Source organism: Carlito syrichta, unplaced genomic scaffold (genome assembly GCF_000164805.1).
Source record: "Carlito syrichta isolate Samal-C Ts95f unplaced genomic scaffold, Tarsius_syrichta-2.0.1 Scaffold301804, whole genome shotgun sequence".
Taxonomy (NCBI): Eukaryota; Metazoa; Chordata; class Mammalia; order Primates; family Tarsiidae; genus Carlito; species Carlito syrichta.
In genome coordinates, this window is record NW_007245900.1 from 185,827 (window position 1) to 209,970 (window position 24,144).

The window sequence follows — 24,144 nt, forward strand, 5'->3', positions numbered from 1 at the left end:
GGAGTGTGGCAGGGGTTGGACAGCCCGAACGGATGACACCAAGGTTTGCCTTCCTGGAATGGCCCCCAGGACACCAAGTTTTCCAGCCAAGTCGCCACAGCAGGACACCCCCAGAAGCCACCTCATTAGGAACTGTTGTCACAAAGCCTCAGGCTGTCCCCAGGATGGTCCAGACAGCCATTGCTTATTTCTTTTTCTTGCTGGAGTGAAGTCTAATCATGTGCTCCTTCGAGAATTCTGGCTGCGCACACTGCCCTGGCATAATTTCCCAATCCCTCCTTTCTGGGAAAAACTTTAATAAGTTTTCCTTGATATCTCTCTTTTTTTTTAAGTTAGAATCTCACCCTGTTGCCTGGGCTGGAGTGCAGCTCAAGTGATCCTTCCACCTCAGCCTCCCAAGTAGCCGGGACTGCAGGGCGTGGCTAATCTTTTGATTTTTTTGTAGAGACGAAGTCTCACTATCTCACTACGTTGCCCAGGCTGGTCTCGGACTCCGGGGCCCATCCTTTATCTCTTTATCTGTACGCTCAGCTGCCTAAAGAAGCCAGATTGCCCGGCCTCCCTGAGTTCCCCCAATAGCCAACTGACCTGTCACATATCTGGTCTGAGGACATCCAGGCCAGGTGACCTCCAGTGACCTTTAGCTCATTAGTGTATCATGATAATGCTGAGAATCTCCCCTGGTGGGAGAACTGCCCCCATGCTGTGTGCTTGTGATGGAAGAAGCATGTTCTGAGCCGGCCTGCTGTCGGGACTCCACCCTGTTTGTGACTGCATTCCTTTCCCACTGGCGCCCAACTCCTTACAAGCCCTGCGCCCCCAGGGCTGGGGAGAAGGTGCCTTGAGTGCCAACTCTCCTTCTCCACCCTCTGGCCGTGGAAGCAAACCCGACTTCCTTCCCAAGCCAACATTCCTTCTTTGCTACTGATGCAGAGTCTGGAAGCCTGAGACGGTGTCTGCTACTTGACTCCTGCAAGAGTCAGGCTACCAGGGTGATGCAGGCCACTTTGTAATCTGACCCCATACCTCCCGATCCTCAAAGAACTGGTGAGAAACCATGCGTTGCTATGTGCGCGACACCTTCTTGGGGGAGGGGCTCACAGTCCTTCGGAGTGTCAACCTCCAGACGACCCTGTCGGATTCTAGAGCGCCAGAGTTTTGGAATCACTGAAAGTTGCTCGTGAAAATGTGGAAGGAAATCAACTGGGTGTGTGGGCCAGGGAGCTTCCTGGCCCCTTCCCGCTGGCACTCTGGGGTTCAGGGACCCTGACGCTTCTATCTACAGCTGGAGAGAGTAAGTCTACAAGAAAAGGGAAGGGAGGGGAAGGGAGGAGGTCATGGAGGGGGAGGGCGAGAAAAGACGGGGAGGGTAGAGAAGGGGAGGGTAGGGTAAGGCAGGGAAGAGAGAATGAATGAGGGCCGCCTTTGAAGTTCTTGAGGAAGAGAAAATATTTATGTCGGTTTAGATGAGACCCAGGGAAGGTGCAGCCTTTAAGCTGTCTGTGCCTCATGCATGAGGCAAGTATCTCACGTGCGTTCTTCCGTGTGTCAGGCACATACCGGGCAGACAGCGGTAAATATGTACACATATGTGACAGGAGACCCCATAAAACCTGTAATTATCTTTTGGAGGGTAGGCCTCTTGAGGTACACTTGGAATTTATTCCTCTAGATCAGAGGACTACCAAAGTTTTTATCTGGAAGTTCCGAGAAGGTTGCATTGCAATTTGTGGAAGAAACATCCCAAGTTGTGGTCAACAGGTGACTGGTTCTTCCACCGTGACGTTGCACCTGCCCACACTGCGCTGAGTGTTCCGCAGTTTTTGACCCAAACGGGCACGACCCCTGAGCCCCACCCTCCCTGTTCACGAGATCTTGCCCTGAGCAATGTTCCCCTCCCAAGAAAAGTCCTCAAAGAGAAACGTTTTGCCGACGTGGAAGAGGTGAAACAAAAAACAACAGAAGCACTAAAAGGCATCAACATGGACGAGTGCAGAAACGGTTCTGAGCAGTGGAAAAAGCATCTCAATGGGTGTCCTGCATCAAACAGAGGGTACTTTGAAGGTGACCGAAATTTAAACACCTAAGAATAAATACACAACTTTTTACAAATAAGTTGATTTTTGGGGGGTCCTCCCTCGTATATATAGTGTCCTGTGCCTCTCTGCCCTTCTGGGGCTTACAGTCTAGTGGGCGCCCATCAGATTAGCTTGCCAACGATTAGCAAGATAACTGATAATTAGGGTGAAGGGGGTAAAACCAGGAGACCTAGTCTAGACGGGGCAGCGGGCAAAGTTTGTCTCCTTTGAGGAGGAGACAGCTAGGCTGAGACGCTAAAGAATGTGCACAAACAGCTGGTGAAGACTATGCAGAGAAGCACGTCTCAGGCAGAGAGAACAGACCTGCAGAGTCCCGGAGGGCAGAACCTGGCATGGGGAAGGAGCTAGAGGGCCTTGGAGTCCAGGGCAGAGGGCGACTGGGAGAGGGACCCTGAGGGGGCAGCTCTGGGGACAGGACTGCAGGGTAAGAAGACGGGGAGGGTCCCAGGGGAATGCGGAATTTGACCAGCCAGATTGTTTTCCGGCCTCCACCCTGCAGCCTGTGTGGAATGCACCCTCCCAGCTGGGTAAGACCCGCCCCGACAGAGCCGGGAGGAGCGACAGCCACACGCTGGGGGGACACGCACTCCGGACGGCACGAGCACACCCTGCACGTGGCCCCACGTAGGGGGCTGGAGCCTGGGGAGGGGCCCTGAGGGCGGCCGCCCGGGACGTCCCCTTCCCCTGGGCTCTGGCCTGGACACCAAGTCATGCTGAGCCGTGGGGAGCGTCCTCACCCACCTTCCCTGAGGCCGTGGCCCCGGGCTGGTTTGGGCCAGAGGGGCCGCCTGGATCGAGGCCCCTGAGCTCCGGTCACCTCCAGGTCACCGCAGTTCACCCTAATACCCAAGTCCCACCCAGGAGAGAACACGCAGCCAAGTTGCGCACGCGCACCATGTGGAGACGCGAGTTCCGACACTGCGCCTGCGCATGAGAAGCCCCGCCCCTAGGCTGGATCCCGCCCCGCCCTCTGCAAGATGCCACGTGGCCGAGGGCCTTTTAGGGTCGGGAGGGCGCTTCCACTCCCGCTGGGGCTCCCGCTCCCCCCCTGGGAGTGAGTTCCTGGGTCAGGCCCACATGTGCTCCGTTGTCTCCGGCGGTTTCTTCGGCCTCCTGGACTCAGGCCTTCCCCTTGAGGGTCCCTGGGGTCCGGCACTGCATATGCGACCCACGGGCCGGCGTGATGACTCCGCGTCTGCGCCACGAGGGCCTCCTTCAGAGGCGACGACTCGCTGTCCCCCTCCATCACCCCGTGACCTGCCACTTTCCCGGGAGACGCTGCTTTGGACTCGCCCAGGGCTCTCACGGGCGTCGAGGAGCTCCCGCGATCGGACCTGGTCCTCGCAGAGTCGTGTGCTGGTGCCGCTCCCGCGGGGGTTCAGAGGGCAGCACCGATTTGGTGGACCGAGGTCGCGAGATGCGGGATTCGGTCCGCGGGCGCGTGGATCTGAGTGGAGGTGGAGGGGAGTCGAGGTGACACGCTGGGAGGCGACTGCAGTTTGGGAGGTAGAGGGCAGCCTCTGAGCAGAAGCAAGGGCCCGTGTGTGGACGGCAAGAATGAGGGGCCGCCATGGAGAGAGGAGTCAGGGCCCTGGAAGGGCTGGTGTGCTGGGCTGGGCGGGGACCCAGAGGTGGCCCAGGCTTGCAGCCTGAGAACCGCTGGGACAGAGGCCCTGGTGCCTGAGATGGGAGGGCTGAGGAGGAACCGGTGACCAGGAGAAGTCAAGGGTTTGGTTCTCCACCGTCAGCTGTAGGAATTGTCAGAGAAGTGCTGTGAAAACCTCCGTGGTTGGTTCTCTTGCTCGTAAGCAGAGGCTCTGGACTCGCCCTGCCAGTTGGAATTGTGGCTGTTACTTTCTTTCTTTTGAGTTGGAGTCTCACTCTGTCACCCAGACTGGAGTGCAGTGGCCGCTCCCGGCCACCGCAGCCTCAACCTGCTGGGCTCCGGCGATCCTTCCGTCTCAGCCTTCCAAGTAGCCGGAATTAGAGGCATGCGCTACCACACCCGGCTGATTTGCTGATTTATTGCAGAGATGAGGTCTCGCCAAGTTGCCCAGGTGGGTCTCGAACCCGTGGGCTCAGGCAATCCACTCACCTCAGCCTCCCAAAGGCACGAGATTACAGGCTGAGCCACCGAGCCCGGTGCTTACTTTCTATCCAAGCAGGCTATTTCATCTCCTGGTTCCTCAAACGGGGCTACTCCGCAGACTGGGGTAAAAATACAGTGAAATGACACGTTTATCCCATGCCTTGAGCTTGACAGGTACTTAGTAAAGGAAAGCGACTAGGACTGTGACATGCTGATAGCAACGTTTTATGTTAGAGGCAACACTGAGTTTTGACTTTGACACTGATAAACTGCATCATCCAGGCAAAAAAGAAAAAGATGCCTTAGATTTCACATTTTTTAAAGCAGCCTAATTCCTCTCTTTCACATCATGAGGTATATAAACACAACAGTTACAACTCTGGCACCTTGATTTAGTCTTGAACCTATGGGTCTCATGGATAAGTGATGAGAAGCTGTGAAATGAAAGAAGAAATCTTTATAATCTGTGACTGCCATAGCTTTGTGACAAACAAACACTGTAAAGGTGACAGTGCGTTGGGAGGAAAGGTATTGTTTAAGGTCAGTCTCATGGAGGTTCACCACATGCTCACTACACAGCTTCTATGTAATATTCTAGAAATGCCACCTTCAACATGAAATGTATGCGACCATGAAGCCCATAAAACCCTCTAAGTTTTGTTTAGGGAATGGGATTTGCTCACTTGGGGTGCAAATGAATTCACTAACCTCGGTGAATGGATCTATCCCTGTCGAAGTCATTGGGTACTTCCATTAATCAAAAAGTGTCAGACCCCCTGGTCAGCACAGCCGTTCCAGCCTTCCTCAAAAAGAAGAGGTAGCCTGGTTTCATCAACAGATTATTATACAAAATTGGAAAAGGTTGTGAAAGTGCTCTAAGTGTAAGAAATTGTTTTGAATACTATTACAATCAGGAGGAAGAAAGGCTCAAAATAAAATACTCTTCCTTTATTTTTTAATTTAATCAACCAAGAAATAAATAATGTCTTTTGTATGTATGACACTACTGAGAATGCAACACGGCATGAAACAGCTTCTGTCCTCAAGAAGTTTCTAATCTCACAGAGGAGAGGGAGTCGCACACAGAGAGCTACACCACTGCACTGATGGGTGAAGGCTGGAAGAAACATAAAAAAGATAGTAGGGAGTTAATGGAATAGAGACATTTACTTCCCGCAGGGTTTGCCAGGTCTAACTCTAAGAAATGGGATGCATTTGAAAGGTTATGATAGCAGGGTGAGCAAGCTCACATAATAACGGCAGCAATAATAGCAAAACAATGGTAACAGCAGATTTTAAAAATGTCTGCACGTGCTGGGGATGCGTCAAGTGCGTTAAATATATTAACAACTTTGGTCATGACAGTCACCACGGGGCGAAGCTACTGGGAACCAACCCCCTCGTATAGACTTAAAAGCTCACACACCTGGTAAGCTGCAGAGCTAGGAATCAAGCCTGGACCTTTTCACCACAACCCTATCTTGTCCTCAGATAGGATGAAAGTCACGAGGAAGCACACGGACGTGGTCACAGAGCATCAGGTGTCCAGTGTGGCTGAAGCACAAGAGAAAACAAATCCAGAGAGCTTGACAGAGGCTGAGCGGGAGGACTAGACATTTTGGCCTCAGTTTATCACCAGCAGGGAGACAGGGCGACGTCTCCACAGAGATGGTGGCGGAAGCTGTAGGAACAGATGTCAACACTGTGAGAGTGTTTCCAGAGAAAGAGGAGGAGGTGGAAGGAGGGTTCTGGAGTGGCGCTCTTGCGTTTCACATGCTTTGAAACAAGCCGGCAGGAGAAGCGGCCTGTGTGACAGCCGATCACTGGCTGCCCTTGTGAATGACGCCATTATGCTATGGTGATCTCCAGCGGGTTAACTCCAAGCTGCGGTGCCCTGTGGAGGTCGGGCGACAGCTTGCTGGCTTTTCCATTTCTAGTTTCCAGACACCAACACAACATCTTTAGGCGAAAGAGTCAGGCATCACAGGAGGAGGGCGCTGGGTGTTGATGTGTTCTCATGGAAATAAACATTCAAAGTATGATCTCCATCTGCTTCTGAGAATTTCAGTCGAGAGATTCTTCCTTCATCTTATTTATTTTTTTAATTTTTAGAGATAGGGTCTTACTGTGTTGCCCAGGCTGGAGTGCAGTGGTGTGATCATAGCTCACTGCAGTCGCCCTGCTCCTGGGCTCAAGCAATTCTTCTGCCTCAGCCTCCCTAGTAGCTGGGACTACATGTGCGTGCCACCACTCCCAGCTAAATTTTTTCTTTCATTTTGAGTTGGAGTCTCATTCCATCACCCAGGCTGGAGTGCAGTGGTGTCACGGTCACCCTAGCGTCAACCTGCTGGGCTCTAGCAATCCTTCCGCCCTAACCTTCCAAGGAGCCGGAACTACAGGCGCACGCTACCGTGCCCAGCTAATTTTTGATTTATTGGAGAGCCGAGGTCTCGCCCAGTTGCCCAGGCTGGTCTTGAACCTGTGGGCTCAGGCAATCCACCCGCCTCGGCCTCCCACAGTGCTGGGATGACAGGCTGAGCCACCAAGCCTGGCCAATTTTTTTCATTTTTTTGTAGAGAGGAGGTCTTGCTGTGTTGCCTAGGCTGGTCGTGAACTCCTGGACTCAAGCAATCCTCCCACTTTGGCCTCCCAAAGTGCTGGAATTACAGGCTTGAGCCACCGCTCCTGGCCCTCATTCATCTTAAAAGTAAATCAGATGGTCTTTGCCAAAATGCTCTGACCTCAAGACAGATTCAGGGCAGCTGCTATCATTATTATGCAGTCTATGCCGTATATAAGAGCCAGGAGGCAGCGGGGCTGGAGGGAGTATTATTGTACTGAGCAACTGTATTCTTCCTGAGTGATCTGATGGGGGCATCTCATAGCCATTTTCAGCGTCAAAGTCACAGAGACAAATAGTAACAGAGCTCATTCCCTCAGTAGCGTGACAGTTGGAGTCCTGATATCTTAATACCCCCCAGCATGTCAGAAATGATTCTTTAAAAAATAGTGTTTTACTATATACTAGGCACTGAAGTAAATGCTGCTGGACAAAGATAGCTTAAATATGGAGAAAAGAGAAGCATTTTGTGTCCGACAGGGAATCTTGTAGTCTTCTATTTCTTTGGAAGTTTTATCTTATACTTATGTACTATACCATAATGGCTAATGGAAGGTATAAGGAAGAGCAATTCTTCCCCAGTGAAAGACTGTTGGGAGCTCGTTTTAGAATGGGAAGTATAAAATCATTACATAATTGCAGAGAAAAGCAACTTTGATTAGTGCTTTGATAGCACTCTCCAAAGATGGCCCCAAACGGACCTCCTGATCAATACAAGTGCTTGCCTCTACTCTTCTTAACAAAAGGAAGAGCCATTCTAACGAATGCATGTCCATGACCCCAGAGAAGCTTATGATGCAAGACTGCCTCCCATGACAGTTGGGTTAGTTTTATGTCTTTTAAAAAATATGCTAAAATGAAAAGGCTAATTTTCTCCTTAAAGGAGGTGTTTATTTTTAGAAGCATCGTATACAATTTGAAAAGGAGAAAATCTTAAGCCCACTTTCCATTAATTTAATAAGTGTTTCAGAATGTCAAGATCAAAATCCTTGCCGATCACGACTTCCAGGCAGCAGGTCGTTGGCCTTATGCTTACTCGAGGAACGCTGGGAAGTAATCTTTGGAGAATTTGTAACTGTCAGTGGGACTGGTACGTTTGAAGCAATTAACAAGGGAAATGACCAACTTTCCTTGTCGTTTCCTTCCTACGAGAGTGGTTGCAGCCTAAATCAATTAAAACTGTGGTTAAAAGTCACTTTAAACAATGTTTATTTATTGCATTTTTGTTTTAGATTTAGGGTTCCATTGAAAAAAAGCAGTGATGATAACTTCTCAAACATTTTAAGAGCATTTACTAAGCTCAAAGAGAACAGCAGAGCTGGAAGGACCTTATGTTGCAAGTGGGAAGTGGTCCCAGAGGTTTAAAAAAGACCCTTTGATTGACGCATATCACAGTGGATATTGCCTAAAATAGAATCAACTGAGCCCTTGCGGACAACTTAGGTGCACCATTATTTAACCACGTGACTTCTACCCTGATACCACTACTTATCACCTTGGCCCCTAATATGCTGCTAAGCTCCTATGTGGTATTCTACAGTATTTTATATTCTTACGTTAGTGTTCCTCGGGAACTTACAAATGTTTATGAAAACCTCTTACTCTAAGACAGACTCTCCAAATTATGTCAGAGACCACCAAATTAGCAATGAGGCTTCAAGATACGCATCTGGCTATGCGTCATGGCTCACGCCATAATCCCAACACCTTGGGAGGCTGAGGTAGGAAGCTCACTTGAGCCCAGGAGTTCGAGATCAGCCTGGGCAACAGAGTAAGACCTCATCTTAAAAAAAAAAAAGCCAAGTGTGGTGGTGCACACCCGTAGTCCCAGCTACTCGGGATGCTGAAGTGGAAGGATCACCTGAGCCTAGGAGGTCGAGGCTGCTGTGATCCTCATCGCGATCGTGCTCCTGCACGCTCGTCTGGGAAACAGAGTGAGACCCCGACTCAAAAAGAAAAAACCCAAAGATACGCATCTGCCCCCAAGAAAGCCATCAGGGTGTGGCTACCCCAGGCTGAAGGCCCGGAGGGAAAGGAACCAAACGGGGTTCTGACAAGCGGAGCTGAGGGAGTGGGTGCCTCTCAGCTCCTGACTCTGCTGCCCTGCCCGACATCTTCCGTTCCTCCCAGGAGCCCCAAGGCACCGGCTCTGGAAAAGCCAGGCCCCACAGCGAAGGATGCTGACACTTGGAGCAGGAATCCTTGTGGTGCCTTCTGTCTGAGAACCTGCAAGCTAGCGTCTGGGAGCTGTGCTGGCAGAACAAAAGGTCACCGTGGGGAGCAGGTGCCACAACCCATATCCTGGTGTGGCAGGTTCGCTGTGGACTTGCCGTAGGGCTCTGGTGTCGGGGAAAAGCTTTGGACAAACTAGAGAGAACATCCCTCTCCGAAAAGGCTGCCTGAGATTCCACACGAGCCAACGGTCACAGGTGGGAATGTCAGCCCAGTCATGTGGAATCATGAAGAGGGACCAGACAGATAGTCTTTTAAGTGTTAAGGCGGATTCTCCAAAACACTTTGAAGACCGAGGGATGCAAGTTGTGTGGCCCAGCCCTCCAGTTTGTTGCCCCTGCCAGAAGGTGTAAAAATGTGGGTTAATGTGTGTGGTGTAGAAAGAAACAGCGAAGTCCCAGTTACAGTAAAAAGACGGTTACAAAGTGTTTTGTTTTCCAGACATATCCGATAGCCTTAAAAACAGAAGTAGCTGGGGACCAGTTGTTGGGTCCAGTAGCTAGAAGCTCCCTGGGATCTCAGTGGGTGCATATGTTTGCAATCCTGTGTTCTCACAGTATACAGTGCTTGATATAGTGTGGATGTCTGTCCCCTCCAAATGTCCTGTTACAGTGTGGTCCCTGATGTTGAGGTGGAGCCTGGGGATAGGGGATTGGGTCATGGGGGCAGATTCCTCATGGATGCCTTGGTGCTGTTCTCACGGCAATGAGTGAGTTCTCCCTCTGTTGGTTCATGGGGGAGCTGGCTGTTTAAGAGGCGGCACCACCTCTCTCCAGCTCCTGTTCTTGCCATGTGACATGCCTGCTCCTTCTCCATCCTGAGCTCACCAGAAGCCCAGGGGATGCTAGCAACATGCAGAACCGTGGGCCAAATAAAACTCTTTTCTTTAGAAATTACCCAGCTTCAGATATTCCTTTACAGCAATGCAAAATGAGTACAATATTCTGTTCCATGAAACTTGGCTCACACTTCAAAATCCTTCTCAAAACAGAGCTTCCAATGGCCACCATCACTTAATCAGAAATGACACAAAACACAGAAAAGCATCGACTTCCCTAGCCTAGATGAACCTCATATGTGATGTATCTAGTTTCAGCAACTGTTATCAATTTGCCAGAGAACATACAGAGAAAGATGATATTATATCATTCCAGTGTCATCTGGAACAGCTGACCTTAAAAAAGGGAGATTATCTAGGTGAACACAAAGTCACCAAATCACTCCTTAAAAGTAGAGAACTTTCTTCAGGTAGTAGAAGAAGACGGCAGAAGAGAAAGTCAGGGAGAGCTGAGATATGGGGACTCAACACACCATCGCTGGCTTGAAGACAGAGGCGCCACCGAGAAGGGACGCTGGAGACGGAGGATCCATGGAGGAGGGATGCGGTTGCTCTCTAGGACAGAGAGGTCTCCCCACTGGCAGCTGGCCAGGAAATGGGGGCTGAGACCTACCCCAAGGGACTGCCTCTGCCAAGAGCCTGTGTTAGCTCAAAAGAGGACTCTTTCTTTCCCAGACCCTCCAGGAAAGAGCTCAGCCTGCTGACACCCGACTCGGGTCTGGTGAGACCCTCAGCAGAGAACCCACCCTTGTTGGCCTGGACTTCTGACTTGCAAAACTGTGAGTCGCCAAGTTTGTGGCATTTTGCTACATGGTAATAGAAAACAAACGCAATCCTAAAATACGATGGCAGCCTCTACCTAAAGATTAAAGAAAAAGCTGGAGCCGGGCTCGGTGGCTCAGCCTGTAATCCCAGTACTTTGGGAGGCTGAGGTGAGTGGATTGCCTGAACCCGTGGGTTTGAGACCTGCCTGAGCAACTTGGCGAGACCTCATCTCTACAATAAATCAAAAAATTAGCCGAGTGTGATAGCATGCACCTGTAGTTCCAGCTACTTGGAAGGCTGAGGCGGAAGGATCGCCGGAGCCCAGCAGGTCGAGGCTGCAGGCCACTGCACTCCAGTTTGGGCGACAGAGTGAGACTCCAACTCAAAAAAAAAAAAAAAAAAGAACAAGCTGGATGAAATTTTACATTCTCTTCCAGGCTTCTGGGTCTGATTATTAAGAAATTTTCCAAAAGGTAGCACCAAACTTGTTGGAACACTATAGCTTATAAATCTGCATTTATAGTGCCTTTGGTGGTTAGGGTTAGTTTGTAACACATAACTGCAAAGGGCTTGCATATGTCATTTGTAGAGAAATCATATAAACCAATAACAATGATAAAGTTATGCGATGGAAAACAATGTATCAAGAAGCTTGAGCAGACATATCAGCAAAATCTCCACATGACCAATAAGGAAATATGCTCAGCTTTCTAATTCACTTGGGAAATATACATCAAAACCACAAAGAGACATCACTGTACACCCTTCAGAATGGTTAACCCAAAAGACTGACAATGCTGCTGAAGCTGTGAGAACGTGAAACTGTCAGTGGGACTGCAAACTGGTACAGCCACTTTGAAAAACCTCTTTGGGGCCGGGCTCGGTGGTACAGCCTGTCATCCCAGCACTTTGGGAGGCCGAGGCAAGTGGATTGCCTGAGCCCGTGGGTTCGAGACCAGCCTGGGCTATTTGGCGAGACCTCGTCTCTACAATAAATAGATAATAAGCCGGGCATGGTAGTGTGCGCTTGTCGATCCGGCTACTTGGAAGGCTGAGGTGGAAGGATCGCCAGAGCCCTGCAGGTTGACGTAGGGATGGCCGTAAGTGTGCCACTGCACTCCAGCCTGGGTGACGGAGTGAGACTCCAACTCAAAAAAAAACAAAAAAACAAACAAAAACTCTTTGGCTGTATCTACTGAAGCATGTGACCTAACATAATTTAGGCCCTAGCAATTCCACTCCTAGGCATAATCTGATACAAATGCATACATGACCAGGCACGGTGGCTCAAGCTTGTCATCCCAGCACTTTGGGAGGCCAGGGTGAGGGGATTACCTGAGCCCATGGGAACAAGAACAGCCTGGGCAACTTGGCAAGACCTCCTTTCTACAACAAATCAAAAAATTAGCCGGGTGTGTTAGCTCACACCTGTAGCTGTAGCAATTTGGAAGGCTGAGGCGGAAGGATAGCCAGAGCCCAGCAGGTCAACTCTGGGGTGGCCGTGAGCGTGCCACTGCCCTCCAGCCTGGGTGATGGAGTGAGACTCCGATTCAAAAAAAAGAAAAGAAAAGAAAATCACTCTTTTGTGTTTGCTCAGGATTAAGTGCAGGTAAGTAAGAGCTATCCATACAGCTGGGCAAGTGGTAACGCCTTATGGTGTCTCTAAGGGAATGTGGAAATTGTTCTCCGTATCCTTGGTTTTGCATAGGTTGGCATAGCCCGTGAATGAAAGGAGCGGCTTGAAGTTGAGCAGAGAAAGAGATCATTACAGGGAGGAAGTCAGAGACTCGCAGGAATTCAGGAAAGGCTGCAGGAGGATTAAGAGGTGGAGTGATGAAAAGGGCCGTGACGGCTGTGTGTCATGTAAAAGGACCTTGTGAAGCAACTTCATTTTAAACCTGCAGCGTAAACACTGATGTTTGGCACTTACTGCACACAGCACTTAATGGTGACTGTACCAAAGAACGGCTGATCTCCAGGTGAGCACACTGTTCGGTTTGCAGCGATCACGACCTGCCTCCTACGAGGTATGAAGGCTTCGCAGGAGGTGTGATGGAAATAAGCAAAGAGACATCCTGAGTGAGCGTCCCCACAGAAGAAGACATAGATAACGAAGGCAAAGCAAAACAAACACTCTCAAGAGTTGCCCACAAAAAGTCCCATGAAGAGCCCTCCTTTCTCTCTCAAAGGGGAGAGAACACAGGAGACTGAGTGATCGAAACGAGAGCAGGATAGTGAGGGTGAGGGTGTGGGCCCAACCTAGGCCTGCCACTTTTTTGGAAAAGTCTGTGTGTGGGAATACGAGGTGCTGGGCGCAGCAGCAGGAAAACGCGGGACATGGGGGAGACACACCTTAGTCGTGGTTCCGCCTTTGTTATCAACTATGATCGTGTGTTGGTTACACGTGAAATCTACTAAGATCACTGTGCATACGGCTGTGTCTTAGTACGAAAGCTCGTTTACGTTACACTGCCGTGAGCCTTGTTGAACCCGGCCAGGAAGAACTCGGCGGTTACTGACTGCCCTCTGTGGCTCTTCCCAGAGAAGAAGGTTATAAAATAAGCTTTGATCAGAGAATCATGTCATTTAAAAACTCCAGAGCAAGCCTCAGGCCAGTTCCGGTCTGGTACACTCTTCTGCGCCTCTTGACTCTGCAACATGGGGGCGGGATGATATTTTTGAGATCAAGACTCAAGTCTCTAACTGAATAAATAAACAAAATAAATATTCTGATGAGCTTTTAGGGGAAAAAAAGGATCTGGAATGCATCACCCCCGAGTATTCCTCCCAGTGAAAGTTTGGTGCTGCCACATAACAAAGTAGCGGCTGCATCTTCATCTGGGTTCATGGGAGGGCAGGGGTTGAACTTTAAACCATCAACTTTAACTTCCTGGTGTTCAACAACAGTTTAGTTGAAATAAGCACTGAACATACGCAGTATGGCAATTAAGTTCACAAACTCATCCTAGAAAAAGTGCTCCTGACCTCACTGCTCAATCTCGCCATGGTCACCTTCGAAGGACTACCCTTGGGAAGCTATGCACGGCTGCCAGCGCCTAGTCCACCCGTCAAAGCCATGTTGGAACTCTTTTTCTTGAATGGCCGTCAGAGCCATTGTCGATTACCCTGATTGTCCAGAATGTCCTCAGATGTCTTTCTTTCAATATTTCCTTTATCTTTGAGTTAAGAAAATAGTCATTGGGGCCATATCAGGTGAGTAGGGAGGGTGTTCCAATACAGTTATTTGTACAGTGCTGCCAATGTAGTGCATGGTGGCAAGTTCGCGAACTTAGTGATCAGACCTCAACAAATAACAATGACAGCTCTGATGGTCATTCCAGAAAAAGACTTCCAAAACTGCTTTGATGGGTGGATGGGGCCCTGGCATCAGTGCCTAGCTTCCCAAAGGGGAGTACTTTGTAGGTGACCCTAGTGATAGTCAGCAATAAGGTATGGAGCACTCTTTCTAGGATGGCTTGAGAACCTCATAGTTGGACCTTGTATATCTACTCACTTAGTCTACTCATCAATCCTGTGGAGATGTCCTGTGATTGTCCCTGAGTTAGAGATGGGAAAGGTGAGGGTTGGAGAGGTTAAATAATTTGCCCAAGGTCAGCAGAGAATCAGCGTTCAAGACCAAGTCTGTCTGACTTCGAGGGCACCGCATTTTACCACAGCCTCTGTTCTCCACACTTCTGCTCCTCACAGAAGGACAAGTGTTCCGGCTTGTCCTTCTATTTCAGGTTTTCTTTCCCGTCAACGGCTCTCAGACCCAATCATTTGGTAGATTTCAGCAACGCTGAAGGCCAGGTTTTCTTCCTGTAAACACTTTACATACGTTGCTCACAACTTATTGAGCACGTGGGATGGGCCAAGCACCACATACGCATGGACCCTCCTGCCCCTCACAGTGACTTGTGAGTGTGGTGGTGTCATTCCCAGCATCCACACAGGAGAAATCTGGGCTCCGTGAACCCACGCTCTGCCTGGTAACTGTCTCCATCACGGGGTGTCCTTTTCGACTTATGTCCCAGACTCTTCTTCCCCTCACTGACATCACTGTTGGATGGCTCCAGAGCTCAGTCCTTGTGCCTCTCTCTTCTCTGTCCAAGCTCACTCCCTCAGGGCACCTCAGCCAGCCTCATGGGTCAGGTCTGCTTCAGGGATGATGACTCAAAAATGTGTCTGTCTTGCTCTGAACTCTGTACTGAACTCTAGGCTAAAATACTCTATTTATGGAGGTCTATTCATACAGCCACTTGGATGATGGATAGACTTCCCAAATTTATTATATCCAAAATTGAACTCTTAATTTTTTCTCAAATCTGTTCTTCCCATGGTCAATAAATTTTCCTTAAATGTTAACACAGGTGAAATTCAACTTTAGTTAAGAAAGTTGACAGTTTCAACAGCTTTCCTAAATAGACCACTGATTTTGCTAAAATGTATGATCTGAGATTTTCTGAAAAATATATTTGATTCCAGGGTTAAGATATTGATGTCTATGTTGTACACACACACACACACACACACACACACACACTTCCTAAGAAATCATTTGTGTACTTGTTACAGTAGGTAAATAAGTGAAAGTATTAAAAGTGAAAATCAAAGCAACAAGCTTGTCCCATTGGCAAATGAAAAGGGTCCACATCGCTACACATCCAATGTACAATGTATCTCATACAATGAGATGTGCAATACTGTCATCAGAATGGCTAGCATGAAACAGACCGAGAACACCAAGGGCAAGTGAGCAAGTGAAGCAAAGGAAACTCACTTACTACAAGTGGAAGGTGATTTGTAACATCTAATTAGTCTCAAAATGGGCAACTACTATTTCCCTTGCCAACTCAACAGCATCTACTTTGAACCACTTCCATTCTCCATCTCCTTCTGTGGGCCCCTCGACCTTCATTCTTGCCTCGGCTACCACAGGCCTATGTAGAGAGTGCACTGGTTCATGTGGTGGTCAGCACTGGCACTAAGCTAGGTCATTAAGCCTCTTCGGGGAGGTCGGTCTTGTTTCTTTTTATGGGCATCACAAACTCTCAAAATAAGGTAGTCTTGTGTCGGTAAGGCTATCTTGTCGTGACATGAATCGAGTCTTTCTCAGGCAAGGAGATCTGAGAGAAAAAACTCCTGGGACATTATTGAACTGGTATCTGAAGCCTGCATACACTTTGGACTCTTCACCTTTGTAGGCTAATAAATTCCCTCCTGTGGCTGGTCTAAATTGAGTTTCTGTCATTCGTGTTTGACGGTGTTCTCATAGACTACTGAGCTGTTGTTCCTTATCTTTCCAATTAAAACCTTACGTTTTTTAATTGAAGTTTCTGCATCTATTTAGCTTTATCTTAGTGGGGTGGAAGGTTATCTCACCAGACGTCCATAAATAACTTTGAAAGGAAATAAGCTGCTGAGAAAAGTTTTTACAAAAAACTGATGACTAATGCCCTTAATATATAGTTAATACAAGCCAATAAACAAAAACTGAAGAGCACGTCCAACAGAAAAATGAAGGACATAAACAGACAAAAGAAGATGAAAAATGACTAGTATTCTTATGAAAAAATATTCATCTGTACTAGAAATTTTAAAAAATGTAATAGAAATAAAATGCAATTTTTATCTAACAAGTCAGATTTATTAAAAGTGATAACATTCAGTGTTTACAAGTTCTAGTGAGGTAGGTCCACTTAAAACATTGTTGATAGTAATATTAAATAGTACAACTTTTCTGGAGGACAGTTTGGAATTGTGAATCCAATATTTTAAAAACAAACAAATACATGCTTTTCCTAAGGAAATAAAAAAATACAAAGATTTAGGTAAAAAGATATTCTTTCTAGCCATTTATAACAGCAGTCTATTGGGGAATGGTTAAGTAAATCCAGATTTTATCTTGGGGTGTGACATGAACTTTAACTTAATTTCTTTCATGTGCTAGTTCGTTGTCCTAGCATTATTTACTGACTAGTCTAATGTTTCCTCACTGATGTGTGACTATATTTGTTTCCTATCTGCAGTGGTCTGCTTCTAGGCATTCTGTCCTCTTCCACTGATCTCGTTGTTACCCCATGTTAATATCACAAAGACTTAAAGGCACAAACTTAGAATGAGTTTGATATTGGGTAAAAAAGGCTTTTCTGCCTTCATAGTGTTTCAAAAACATTCTGGGTGTCTTTTCCTTCTCCTATTTCTAACTCCAAATACATTTTAGAAACAGCTTATTCAGGTAACCTCAAAGATCCTTTCCTGAGATTTTAAATGGAATTACATTTATGGATACATTTGAGAGAAATGACATATTTTAGATATTAAGACTTCCCATCCAAGAACACGATACAGGTCTTTACATATTTAAGTATCCTTTTATGTATATGTATAGCTATAATGGGTTCATGCAACTTTTGTTAGATTTATTCCTTATAAGAATTGTATGATTTTCTTTTTTTTTTTTTGAGTTAGAGTCTCACTCTGTCGCCCAGACTGGAGTGCAGTGGCCACTCCTGGCCACCGCAGCCTTGACCTGCTGGGCTCTGGCGATCCTTCTGCCTCAGCCTTCCATGATTTTCTTGCTATTCTAAATGGTACATTAAAAAATTTTAACTCTCTGCTTTTGGCTGGTATACAGAAAGGCAGCTGATTTTTGTATACTGATCTTATATCCAGCAACCTTGAGGAACTCTCAGTGAGTTTTCTTCCTGATGACCCACTCTCCCCTACATTACGGAGCTGACTGGGAACTCTAGGGTGTGAAAACCGTCAGGTGTCATTCAGAATGTGAGTTGGGAAGAAGGCAAACAGGTGGGTCACCCCATCCCCTCTTGATCTGGCAGTGATAAAAAGTGGAGGGCTCTTTTCTGAAATGGTGTCCATCCTAGTGGGGAGCTCCTGTCTCTCTGAGGTGAAATGCTCAGCTCTACAGACTATTGTTGGTCTTCAGTCTGGGAGCAGGCCCCTTCTAAGCCTTCGAGTTTTCACCTGCTACCTCTTCACTGATTATCCTATTTAAAGCACCTGACAACCCTCACCTGTGTCTGCCCTTATTCCTTGCAGAATCCTGCTCATACCCTTTATAGCACGCTTTATGGGCTTGTCTGATGGCTAATGTTCCTGTTTACTGTCTGTCCTTCTCATCCACTGCAAGTTTCAGAGGACAGGGGCCAGATCTGTTTTCTTTACTTCTATATTCTTGGTACCTGCCATTTAGTTCAACAAATATTTGTAGACTGAATAAATGGGTTAAATGTCAGACATGTTTCCATCTTCAACATTTATAATCCACGTGTCTCACCATTTAAAATATATCTTATGTAATCTTAATTTATATCCCCATAACTGCTTTTTAAAGTAGTCATTTCTAGTCCCCATTTGATAAATAAGACAAATCAAGTCACATGGTCCAAATCAATAGCTGGAGATCAGTAGGGTTGAAAACATCTAAGCCAAAGTCTAATTTAAAAGCCACATGACAGAAGAAAAACAGAGAGAAAGGAAGAGGAAGGGATGGGGACGAGAAAGGTGAGAGGAAGGACGGAAGGAGACAGGAACAGAAAATGCATTTGAGAACTTTCCATGTTAAGGGCACGTCACATCACTTATCCTGCTGCGAACTCCTTAAATCTCATGTTTTTCCCATATGAGAAAATGTCTCGTACCTCCCCAGACACTTCAGGGCAGCAAACAGACAGGGAACGTTCAACAACACTCTTATCTATGAGTCACACAGCACAGGAGGTCAAGGAGTCTGCAGTGATGGAACCAATCTCTTTTCCTCTGCGTGAAACTGGCTGGTCAATCCAGGCCGCCTACTCAAGTCTGATAACTGCAAGGGGTACTTATAGCATGATTTAAGCTTCAAGTTCCAGTTCTTTCTCTCATAATTCCTCTGCCTTAGTCAACATTACCCAAAGCTTTGGCTCGCTTAACATTTAAAAGCCACTGGAGAATATCTTGCCAGATTTACTTACTGCAGGTGTGCGTGTAGAAGTACTTTCTTTCTCTTCGAATCATAATTTAAAGACAGGATATTGTTCTCAACCTTCCATGTGAGTCAGTGAGACTACCTGCCCCCTTCCTTTTCCTGGTCTCTAGAGCTAGTGATGAAACAGACAGTCATCTCTATTCATTCTGGTGCGCTGGCTTCACCTTGTGAAGGGACAAGGAGCGGAATGTCCCACTCTTGCCAGTCTCCGTGAAGTCAAAGAAAAGGCACCAGTAGGGCAGTTTGTCCCCTCTGAACCCCAGGCTGTAATGTGGTCCCCAGTGCTGAAGGTGGCGCCTGGTGGGAGGTGGTTGGGTCTCGGGGGCGGGTCCCGCATCACCTCACAGCTGGTTGCTTATTTCATTTCATTTTATTTTTGGGAGAAGTAAGGAGTTTTATTCTGACACCATGGGATCAGAAAACAAGCTGTGTACACACCAAAAACCTGTTCATTTAAGCAAGTGTTTCCATCCAGTGTTTATAAGAAAACATAGCCTCTTATCTTTTTTCCCACTGTTGATTAATCATGACTGCATATCTTATGACCATTACTCAGTTTCGTTCTTAATCAGTGTTTAGACCCCAAATAGTTTCTGTCACAAACCAGTTCTCAGATGACATCAAGCGTGCCATTTTTCTAAGTTACAATTACCGTGAACAATTTGGGTACAGCTGGTTGTTTCAGAGAGCCTGGCACCTGCTCTCTCCTGCCTCTGCTCTCGCCATGTGACACACCTGCTCCCTCTCCACCTTCCACCATGACTAGAAACTTCCTGAGGCCTCACCAGAAGCAGACGCCGGCGCCATGCAGAACCATGAACCAAATACAACTTTTTCTTTGCAAATTACCCAGCTCAGGCATTCCTTTTTAGTCACACAAAACAGACTCAGGGACAATCCTGAGTGTTTCTGTAAAGATACTTTGCCTCCAAAGGTAATCCGTACAGAGGAGCTAAATGCTAGGGGAAACACTCAGATGCAATGAGATTTCACTCCAGAGCCTGTCCACCGAGGACTCGACATAGCTGAGATGTACTCACTCCTCAGGGCTTCCTGAGCTCAAGCAGAGTAAAATGACACGGCACTGGCAAAATTCAGTCTGCTACAGGCGGGCCTGACATCACATACTTAATCCCAAGTGGCTTATCGGGGACAGACAGGGACCCGTCCTGGAGCTTGAAGACCACGCCCGCAGGACTTGACGTACCCATGACGGAGACGTCGTATTCGATCAGCAGCGTCGCTTCTTGTCCGCACTGTTTGAGAATGCTCATGGCTTCAGCATGCGTGGTTCCGAGAAGCCGGATGCCATCCACGCTGAGCAGCCTGTCGCCGGGCTTGATGGTGCCCTCTCTGAAGGGGGAAAAGAGGGACAGACTGTATGCCCTTGGCAGAGTGGGGCTTGGCAGTGGCAGTTCCCCACCCCAAGCCACTCTTCCACACACACTCTGTCCCACCCCCTCTGTCTTCTCATGAAGCATTGAGTGTGTAGCAGGTCTGTCAAGGTAGCCCTGGGCAGAAGTTCACTGTAATGTGAAAGCCAGTAGTGAGAAAATAACCACACCTTAGCAGATGACCTGAATGGCTAAGTCTTGGAGTACAAAAGTGAGAACGGCACTTTTTCCCTTTTCTAGGCTTTTGCCTGCATGTCTAAAATTGGTTTATTGGAACCCAGAAAATAGCATTTACCTATTTTCCCAAAGTCAGGTGAGCAGAAAAGCCTGCTAATTCCATTCAATTTATTACCAGTGAGTACGAGCGGGACAGAGACTGCCAGTGAGAAAAGTCCCTGGTCTGTAAATTCCCCTACTGATTTAGGTGGCCATTTGGCAACTGTTACGTTGACTCAGTCTCACATCCCCTGGAAGAGGCACCCACCTGCTTGCTTTCCCTGCCGTGACCACAGACACTCGACACAGACTCAGGACGTTCGTGACACCACGAAAGGAATGCCAGGGCGGTTCCCAGGTTCCACCCCCTGCCTCAGTGGGGGCATGGAGGTGAGAAAGCCCAATGGCGGGAACAGAGAGTTAGGATTTGCAAAGAATAAAAATGACCACTTCTACACACACCTTTCACCTAGGTAACTCTGCGTATTTTGACTCTCAGTTCCATCTTAAATTCTCAGAGTTCCTTGAGTCCTAAATGGATTCAGTCATGCGGGCACGCCACCTCAGGCTTGTGACCTATTTTTGTTGACTCCTGTCAACTCTGACTTTGAATGTTAGGAAGAAGTGAAAACATTCAGAGTGGCTTCAGGAAGAATAATTCATGAGAGGAGTGTGAGAACAAAAAAGGCAACGCTCCTGACTTAGCGTTACCCTTGGCAAAGGCCAGTCTACTTCAGCACAGGCAAAGAACCACTGTTCCCTATTTTCTTACTTTCTGGAAAGCGTCATCTTTCTTAAAAGCGAGCTGAAAGTATGAGTGGGGAAGGAAAGGAAGCCTGAATTCCTCCCCTAGCTCTTCCCCTTACTTGTTGGCAAGTCACTGAAACATGGGTCCCAGTTCTGTCATCTGCAGACGTGGCTAAAATGCCTCGTGGAGAGGGGGTGGGAAGGAGAAAATAAAACAATGTCTGCCAAGCATGTGGAGCGGTTCCTGGCACAGAGTGAGTGCTTGATCAACAGTGGTCATTGCTACACTTCCTGTCCCTTAACAAGGGCTGTAAAGTAGGGCCTGGCCTGAAACAGACACGGGAGTCATCAGGCAGCTCCCTCCTTCTGTCAGCCACATCTGATGTCAGCAGTTGTGCCCCATCGTCACAAAGCTGACTTTTGCTGTGGGAAAGGGAAACAGAGATGGCTATCTCCAGAGACACCAAGGATGTGGGCTTACTTGGGACCCCACAAGGCTTGTGATAGGAAAACGGAAAGCATCCGCCCTTCCCATGTGCAAATTAGCAAGACAGAAAAAACTCTAAAGACTGACCAAATTCCTTCCATTTTACTAAAAGTCACTTCCATACTATGTGGTTCCCATCAAAATGCATCACTAACGATGATAATGAGATTGATCCGGTCAGGTACAGTGGTTTACACTTGTAATCTCAGCACTTTGGCAGGCTGAAGCAAGAGAATCACTTGAGCCAGGAGTTCAAGACCAGCCTGGGCAACATAGTAAAACTTCGTCTCTACAAAAAATACAAACAAAAAATTAGCCAGGCATGGTGGCATACACCTGTAGTCTCAGCTACTTGGGAGGCTGTGGCAGAAGGATTGCCTGAGCCCAGGAGGTTGAGGTTGCAGTGAGTCATGATCATGCCACTGTACTCTAGCCTGGGCAACAGAGTAAGACCCCAACTAAAAAAAAAAAAAAAAAAAAAAAAAAAAAAAAGAAGAAGAAGAAAAGAAACCAGCCCAACTTCCCCCATAGAACTAATGATTACAGTTTTGGGATTTTTTTGCTTGTTTGTTTTTAAGTACACAGATATTGACTCTCCTGGTCTTAAAGCTTGAAACTTACTTTATTTTATCTGAGTTCCTTTCTCAGGAAACCAGCCCTCAGGCCTGCATTATCAAGGAACTGAAACTCACCAGATCACCACACCCAGACAATGAGATGCCAGACCCTTCCCCAATTCCTGCTCACCAGCTCTTCCTCCTCACCTCTCCCTAGCTCCTGTTTTCTACATTCCTTCCCTGGTACATAAATCCCTGACTTTAGCTGGGCAGGGAAATGGGTTTGAGACTGAGTCTCCCTTTGTCTTGGCTGAAATCACCCAAATAAGAAGTCTTCTTCCCTGGCAATACTTGTCACAGTGATTGACTTTCTGAACAGCAACAGCACCACAACCAAACTCGTGGCATTTCAGTAACAATAAGATGCTGATAATGGCGAGAATCTCAACATCATCACTGCCTAACTTTCCAGGTCAGGAGATTAGCACCTGGAGAGGATGCATGCATGTCAAGCATCTGCCCTAGAAGAGCCAGCTGTGTTCTCCAAGGGCCTCCCCTGCCAAGTTCCTCCCATCTGTAATAAAACTGGATGACCCTGCAAGGCAGGCGTTATCACCTCCATTTACAACGGAAGACATGGAGCTTAGAACTAAGTCCCTGGCAAAGGTAGAGTGTAGTATGTGCAGAATCCAGAGGCAAATCCCGTTTTTTGATTTCACAGCCCAAATTCCATCTTCATATTTGAACATATTTATTTAATATCGATCTCTGACTATGAAACTTGTAACCTACATCAACGTCTATGACCAAGTCCTCAGCTTGACTTATTCTATTTTGGATAGCAACACAGAAAGATCAAGCTTACCTGTCAGCTGGCCCTCCGGGACGGACACATGTTATCACAACTGGACGAGATTTATTTCTGTCATCATGCGCTCCCCCTAGCAAAGACAAGAAATACAGCGTAAAGATGCTTTCACTGTTGCCGTTTAAAAAGTTCACTTACAAAATGTCAGCTGAGAAATGCCATGCTTAGTGTATGGAAGAAAATAGGCAAATTTCCTCGAGGCATGTAGTGGACTTAAAGGTTTCATTCATTTGATGTAGAATACATTTTGAAGGTCACCATTTATCTACCTTTCAATAAATGTATGGCTATAACCGGGTAATCCATAAAATAGTTAACAACTGGTCTGGAAGAGGCTCAACTGATTACAACAAGCACTGGCCCAGTTCAAACAGCTGCCAGTAATCAACAAAGCCCAGGTGTGTACACCTGGTGCTAACAGGGTGGGTCCGGTCTACAACCTGATATCAAGGAAGAGAAAACAAAAGCAAAAGGAAAATTCAAAGTATTAAAATAAGAAAGATGGCCAGGCATGGTGCCTCATACCTATAATCCCAGCACTGGCTTGAGCCCAGGAGTTTGAGATGAGCCTGGGCAACATAGTCAGACCTTGTCTCTATGAAAAACTTAAAAAATTAGCTGGGCATGGTGGTGCGTGCCTGAGTCCCACCAGGAAGGATTGCCTGAGCTCAAAAGATCAAGGTTGCCGTGAACCGTGATTGTGTCACTGCACTCCAGCTTGAGAGACAGAGTGAGACCCAAACTCAAAAAAGACAAAAAGAAAAGGAAAAAATTTAAGTGACCAATTGTCCCCCCTTAAAACTGGGCTCTAGCCGGGCTTGGTGGCTCAGCCTGTAATCCCGCGCCTCTGGGAGGCTGAGGTGAGTGGATTGCCTGAGCCCACAGGTTCGAGACCCGCCTGGGCAGCGAGACCTCATCTCTACAATAAATAAAAAAATCAGCCAGGCATGGTAGCGCATGCCTGTAATTCCAGCTACTTGGAAGGCTGAGGCGGAAGGATCGCCGAAGCCCAGCAGGCAAGGCTGCGGTGGCCGGGAGTGGCCACTGCACTCCAGTCTGGGCGACAGAGTGAGACTCCAACTCAAAAAAAAACCAAAACTGGGCTCTTCAAAAAAGTGGGGGCAAATTTGGCAGGCTGAGTCAAGCCAAGTGCAATCCTTCATTGAGGTTCTTAATGTTCTCTAAGAAAATATTCTCCACAAGAATTCTTAGAACACAGATGAGCCTAGGCAACGTAGCCAG

At 47.4% G+C, this 24,144-nt stretch overlaps 1 protein-coding gene across 1 annotated transcript in view; it reads right to left on the minus strand.

Annotated features, from left to right (window-relative positions):
- The window catches only part of GRIP1 (glutamate receptor interacting protein 1), a 388,420-nt gene that overhangs the window by 102,578 nt on the left and 261,698 nt on the right, over positions 1-24,144 (minus strand). The window contains exons 6-7 of the mRNA XM_008055267.2: positions 22,900-22,975; positions 19,841-19,986 (exon numbers count right to left, since the gene is read on the minus strand). Coding sequence (XP_008053458.1) covers positions 19,841-19,986; positions 22,900-22,975 — 222 coding nt within the window. The remainder of the gene's footprint in view (positions 1-19,840; positions 19,987-22,899; positions 22,976-24,144) is intronic.